The sequence below is a fragment of the Typopeltis vanoorti genome, chromosome 10 (assembly GCF_054136105.1).
Source record: "Typopeltis vanoorti isolate ZY-2024b chromosome 10, IOZ_Tvanoo_1.0, whole genome shotgun sequence".
Taxonomy (NCBI): domain Eukaryota; kingdom Metazoa; phylum Arthropoda; class Arachnida; order Uropygi; family Thelyphonidae; genus Typopeltis; species Typopeltis vanoorti.
In genome coordinates, this window is record NC_143558.1 from 26844119 (window position 1) to 26851439 (window position 7321).

The 7321-nt window shown below is 37.1% G+C and overlaps 1 protein-coding gene across 1 annotated transcript; it reads right to left on the minus strand.

Annotated features, from left to right (window-relative positions):
- Positions 1–1035: 1035 nt before the first annotated feature.
- On the minus strand, positions 1036–6118 carry LOC150102261 (uncharacterized). The gene is made up of 2 exons (XM_090399483.1): positions 5079–6118; positions 1036–1114 (listed from the first exon to the last, which is right to left on the minus strand). Exons 1-2 carry the CDS (start codon positions 5480–5482, stop codon positions 1111–1113), a joined length of 408 nt encoding a protein of 135 aa, XP_090255609.1. The 5' UTR covers positions 5483–6118; the 3' UTR covers positions 1036–1110.
- Between the last annotated feature and the right edge of the window lie 1203 nt (positions 6119–7321).

Here is a 7321-nt window from a genome sequence, read left to right on the forward strand (position 1 = left end):
ATGGAAAAGGGAGATATATTAGAGATAAGGATTCGTGTTGTGATTGGTGGTGCACTAGTGACAAGATCAAGATCAAGATAAGATAAGGAATCGTGACGTGAATGTTTGTTATGAGATGTAGATAAGTGACGTCATTTGTTAGTTGTAAATAAGTGACGTTATTGTTTTGAATGGAAAGGGAAATATATTAGTGTATAAGTAATCGTGTTGTCATTGGTGGACACTTCTGACAAGATCTAGATCAAGATAAGATAAGATTCGTGACGTTATGTCTTTGTGCGGTATTTTGGTTTGGCTATGGAATTGTGGGCTATGTTTTGAGATAAGATATCTTTTAATTTTCCCAGGGTGACACACATCCGTCATTGTCGTCTGTGGGAATTCTTAGAGTATGTCGTGATGGCTGGTGTGATTAGATTTTTCTGAATAATTAATTATATACTGGTGTCACTCAAACATACGGTTTTTTTTTTATTTTTATTTTTTTTATATAGATGGTTGTACTAATTTTCCAATACATTTGCGGTATTTGTTTCCTGTTAAAGGGTGGGAATTCTTAGAGTAAGTTGTGATGGCGGCAGTCTTTCGAGCTTTTCTGAATAATTAATTATATACTGATGTCACTCAAACACACATACTTTTTTTTTTTTTTTTCCATACCTCATCTGTATTTTCTTCTATATACATGTTCTTATCAAGTTCATATTTTATTCATAATTCATCCGGATATTTTGATTTGTCTAAAAGTAAGATCTTAAAGTTCAATAAATAAATAAATAAACAAATCGTGTGTGTTTTCACGGTTATTTCAAAAGTGTTCTTACTTAAACATACATAACACATCAAAGACACTGTTTGTTCTTTTAAGTTTACATATTTATTTCACAGATATTATTTACATTGCCATATGCAAGAAATAGGAATTGAATTTACATATATCACCAATGCAAATGGTGCTTTTCTTGGCGTAACATTTCTTTGATGAGGCAAGTTTGATTGCCTGATTTTGATACTGCTTCCCAGATGATTATGGCTATTTCTCCGGTCATTAATGTTAGCAGTACTGCTATAAAAGCAAGTAACTGCCACTTTTGCGATGTTTCTTGATTTTCACCTGCAAAGAAAAAAAACCATTGATAGTAATGGAAAAGTTAGCAGATTACTATAATCCTAATACAGTAGTTAGTTTTGGAAGTATCAAAGCTTTACAGAAACATACAAATTTGTCACATGAAACTGTGAAAAGTTGGTTAGCAACACAACCTACTTATGTGAGACATAAACCCATTAGAAGAAAGTTTAAACGCAATCAAATCAAAGTCCCGACACTTTTACATACTTTTCAATGTGATTTGGCAGATATGTCATCCCTTGCAAAAGAGAATGGGGGTGTGTGTTTCCTTCTTGTATGCATTGATTGTTTTTCCCGATTTGCGTGGGTTCGAACACTGAAGAAGAAATCAGCAGACGATGTTGTTAATGCTTTCGAGTCTATTTTTAAAGAGGAAGTGCCATGTTACATAAACACTGATCAAGGAAAAGAGTTTTGCAACAAGAAAGTTCGTGCATTGTTTAAGAACCATAATATACATTTCTACACGACCAGGAGCGAAATGAAAGCACCCATTGCAGAAAGATTTATCAGAACATTGAAAACAAAGATCTACAAGTGGATGACGTATACTAAAAGTAAAAGTTATACAAATGTATTGCCGACCCTTGTACATACTTATAACCTCACACCACACCGCACTATCGGTATGGCTCCTTTCCAAGTTAACCTTCACAACGAGGATCGTGTTTGGAAATATTTGTACGGAACCCAAGAGGAGGCTAGCAAACCAAAATTTCAAGTAGGTGATAGTGTAGTTTTAAGTGATGATACCCACAAATTTAGAAAAGGGTATTGGGGTAACTGGACACGAGAATTGTTCACTATTGCTCAGGTTATTAATAGAAACCCTGTAGTATATAGAGTTCGCAGTCGGGACGGAGAGATAGTGGAGGGAACTTTCTACGAAGCTCAACTGCAAAAGGCTAATATATCCAATGAACTTCCGGAAGACGTGTATCTAATCGAACAAGTACTTAAGCAGCGCAAACAGAAAGGAAAGGTTCAGTATTTTGTTAAGTGGCTCGGTTATCCCTCATCGTATAATTCTTGGGTTCGTAGCGAAGATGTTTTACTTAACCCTCCCCAGTAATGCCAGTATGAAAATGTTTCCTACAAACACACAAACGAAATTTCAAGTGGAATTACCACATGAGATCAGACTTAAAGGTAAATGGGAAGTTGCTCTTGCCGAAATTCATCTTCCGGGAGAATTTAATAACATCGATTCCGGTTACGATGAGTTTCATATGATACGTGCAATTGGGGGAGCTGGCAACAATATCGAGAACAACAACATCGCAGGAAATAAAGTTTTCGAAAAGTCTAAAGAAGGATTTTACAAAGTGTACAAGATTCCCCATGGCAGTTACAATTCACCCTCTGAACTTCTTCAAGCAGTGTTTGATGTGAGTTCTGTGATTACTGGAAAAAAGAATCCAAACAACACTATTTCTCTGACAGTCCCAAAAGATTACAACCTGTTGTTTCCCAACGAGGCCTCGGGTTTGGGGCTTCTACTGGGTTTTAATCAGATTGGTGTTAAACTGAAAGGTACAATCACAGGGAAATATCCAGTTGATATAAAGAGGGGTGTAGCCGCATATTTTGTTTATTCTGATTTAATACAAGAACAGATAGTTGGTGATACATGTGCACCATTGTTACGAGTTGTTCAGTGCAGCACTAAGTGCTCCTTCGTTTTTGCTCAACCTGATTATTATCCGTTACGAAAACAAACATTTCAGTCAATTAGCATTGAAATTCGTTCTGACAGCGGCGAATTGTTCCACTTTCGTGGTGGCAAGACAATAGTTAAATTACAGTTCCGACAAGTGAAGGATGACTGATTATCTCAGATATTACACATTGCAGGCGGGTGGGGCTCAAATGTTTACAGGCCCCCCAATACAGCGTGGGTACGGATTAGGTAGCATTTTCAGAAGTGCCTTCTCCTTTCTAAGTCCACTTTTAAAACCTGCAGCTCAATTTGTCGGTCGTCAAGCCTTAAAAGCCGGTCAGCATATGATAGGAGATGTCTTGGAAGGGGTACCTGTACGTCGAGCCTTTATAAACAGAGCATCAGAAGCTGGGAAAACCATTGCTGAAAAGGCTCAGAGTCGATTACTTCAGAGAGGTCAAGGAAGCAAGAAGAAAAAAACGAATACTAAAAAACGCAAGCGAGATGACATCTTTTGCTGAGGATATGATGTCAGAGTTAGATCTTTTTTCCCACCCTCGTGTCAACATGTGTGTGGAAAGAAGTTCTTATGTTACCTACCAACCAATATCCAGTACTGACAGTGGAGGTCCTGTGGAATTTTGCATACCAGGTACATCTGAAGAATACTTGGATTTGGGAAACTCATACCTACGTATTCGTGTGCGCATCACCGACAATGATAATAAACCTATCGAAGATTCTTCAGTTGGTGTTGTGAATAATTTTTTCCATTCCCTGTTCAGTCAAATTGACGTTTTTCTCCAAGATAAACTAGTGAATGTGGCATCAGACACGTATCCTTATAGGGCTTATATTGAAAACCTACTAAATTATGACAGAGATGCTAAAAACAGTCAACTCACAAATGAACTATTTGTTAAAGATGATGTGGCTAATGTTAGTGATATGTTTACCAAAAGTGAATGTGGGATGCGTAGACGACAAGCTCGAATTAACCAATCAAAAAGTGTCGAGATGATTGGGCGAATACACGCTGACATCATGCATCAAGACCGGTACTTGATCAATAACGTTACTGTTCGTGTTCGTATGATTCGCAGTTCTCCCGAATTTTGTTTACTGACTGCAAATGCTGATTCTAAGGCTAAAGTGCAAATTGAAGAGGCTACACTTTTTGTCCGCAAAGTCAAAATAAATTCAAAGATTCAACTGGCTCACCTGTCTGTGTTAGACAAGTCAAACATGATATACCCCATCAATCGTGTGCAAGTGTCTTATTTTTCAATTCCCAAGGGTATGTCAGATGCCACACGAGACAATCTGTATCTAGGTGAAATACCATCTAGATTAATTATTGGACTGGTCGCTAGTGATGGATTTAATGGCACTTTCAACAGAAATCCATTTAATTTTCATCATTTCAATCTGAATTTTCTTGTAGTGACCGCTGACGGTATTCAGTATCCCTCACAACCTTTGACTCCGAACTTCAAAGAAAGGCATTACAGCAGATGTTACATGTCACTGTTCACATCACTAGGTAAATGGAACAGAGACTGTGGTAATGACATTTCTTATGAAGAATACGTAAAGGGAAACGTTCTCTATGGATTTGACTTATCGCCAGATCAAAATGCCGTTGCCCCCCATGTCAGCCTGTTAAGAAGAGGAAGTGTGCGACTCGAGGTTAAATTTGCTCAACCTCTTCCTGAAAACATCACAGTGGTTCTTTATGCAGAATTTGAGTGTACGTTATCCGTAACAAAGGATCGTTCTGTGTTACTGGACTATGAACACTGAACAATTAGTAAGCATACTAGAGTTAGAACCCACGACGAGAAATGTGGGTTTAGGAGTTTGTGCTCGTGATGAATTGCCACTATATCCGATCAGAAAACAACAGTCGATGTTCGTCGTGAACACAGATCCGACCTGGTTGCCAGGACAACATTGGCAAGCTATCTATATTAAAGACAAACACGGTGATTTTTTCGATAGCTTCGGTCGTCCACCCGAAAACGATATTGTTAACTTTCTGAATATTAATACTAATAAATGGTATTATAATTCTGTAATTGTACAAGCTAAGGAATCTGTCGCTTGTGGTTTGCATTGTGTGTATTTTTTAATATTGAGATGTCGTGGTCTTTCTATGCAAAATATTATTAACAAATGTTATTCTAAGGATTTATGGTTAAATGATATTGTAGTAACTAATGCTGTTACAGAACATTTACTGAAAATAAAAAATAATTAAAAAAAAAAATATTGTTTTTCACTTACCATTTTTTCCAAACCAGTTTCTTATTCCCACGCAGCTTTCGGGGAGATAGAGAGATGAATTTGGTACTCCTTCTTCGAGCTCTCTTGCGGGGAGGGATTGGAGTGGAAGCATTTTCTTCACTGGGAGTGGCTGATGTTGATGGTTGATGGGAATGGTTCTGGGTATTTGGTTTGTTCAGTAAAGGTTCTGGACGTGGTATTCTATGTTCCTGTTGCTCTCCTTCTGTGAGAGCCAATTGGTTTTTCAACCCTAAATACTTTTGCAGAACATTTAAATATGCTTTTACTTTTTCATCTGCATGTTTATTTCTTATTTTTAAAATAGCACTCATTTCATCATCAAGTGCATACAATTCACGCTCCTCTGGTGATTGGAGAAGCGTAAATTTTTTAAACATATTCATTTTCTAATAAGTGAAGTCAATAAAGGAACAATGATACTGCCTAATAATGGGAACAGTGCTCCTCCGTGCTGTAAAACCAATTTTCTTCTGGTTATGAAGGGAAGCGATTTGTTACTTAGTGCTCTTATAATTTTTTTTTTCCTTCGTAGGCGTGACTTTTGCTTGTTTTTTAGTGGAATATTTCCACATAATACATTTTTGCAAATTTCACAGAGTGTGGTGATTTGGCTGGAGGTGCAATGTTTTAAAGCATCATTTGCTTGTTTGGGAGAGGAATGAGATAAGTACTTGATGAGATATTCATAGCGTTTGAGTCTATCAGCCATTCAGGGATAAATACTGTATTGGGTTCTTCTCCTGGCAAAATCCGTGACCTCAAGCGTAAAATATCAGGTGTTTCCTGTCTAAAGTCTAAAACTAAATATGAGTGGGGTTCCCGTGTTGCATCTTTATAAATCTGAACTAACACGTTCGTTTGTCCTGGAAATACTTGGGAAGCTAAATGAGAAAACTGCAAAGAGTCTCGGGGATTTTTAAAAGCAATAACATAATGACTATTGAGAGAAATTGTACGAAAATGTGTACCTTTACAGAATAAATTTTGTGTCAGTAGAATGACACTAAGGTTACGGTGATGTGAACCTTTTATGAAAACATCAGCTATTTCTGTGCTGTCCTTAGCCTGGTGAACCAAATCATCGATTATGAGTAAATTTCTCACATAAGAATCAAATTCAGGTAACTTCAAACCATTCACGAATTCTATATTGGTAAATTTTTTAAATTTATCTTGATTTTCACTGTAACAGTAAACGATTCGTTCCGGTGGTGGTTTGATTAGTTGATTACAATGTTCTATGAGAGACAACACGAATGTTGTTTTTCCTGACTGAGTAGCTCCCGAAATTATACATGTAAATGGATGTATGAACATATTGAAAATGATAACATAATAAGACTGTGATTGTTTTATATAATCAGAGATCATGTAAAAACAAATTGATACTTGTTTTAATATCAAAAAAAATCTCCTTGTCAACATTTTTTTTTTTTTTTTTTAATCACAGTCACCATGTAATCATGCCAAGACGAATTTTCTTTTTTAATTCTAAGAAAAAAAAAAAAAGCTATTGTGGAATAATAGTAACAATAACATTGATGTTAAAAATGTACAAGAGAAGGGCGACACTGCAAATCATCGTGTTGGGAAACAACCATGGATTTTTACCAACCAGGTAGAATGTTGTTTAGTTTTCTGTCCCATAGATGGCATCTTTTGCTTATGGGGTATATGAGTGTAAGGAATTATCCTTTAAAATACCCATAGGGAAAAGTGCATGTGTCTGTTGACACTATGCGCTTCGCAAAAGTGTATCCAAATCTTTTTGTTACTGAGGTCGTTTTGAGTTGACAGCTCCATTTGTCTCTGTGGACAGAAAATGGTACAGGAATTTGGATATTTTGTGGCTCACCCCTTACTGCTGCAATCATAGATTCCAGATTAATCTCAGTGGCCGCGCGAGAATTTAAAGTAATGCCTTTGCATTTGGTCACAATCTTACCCCTCCGCGTTCTGTAGGAATAAGATTTGGGGCCTGTGGTAACAAACTCAACAATAAAGTCACCGTCGAGTTCGTCACCTAGCTCCCCAAGGTAGTGACCAATGGACGGTGAGTAATCGCCCGGTTTTTCAATGAAAATCACAGAATCAGTATCTGTGTATAAAACCCGTCTTTGCAAAGGTTCCATGACCTCGTATAACTTTATCCTACCGTAGGCAGCTACAAATGAGGAGATGACAGCATTCCCTTTCCTATTTTCAGGCTCAGTGCCTTCAAC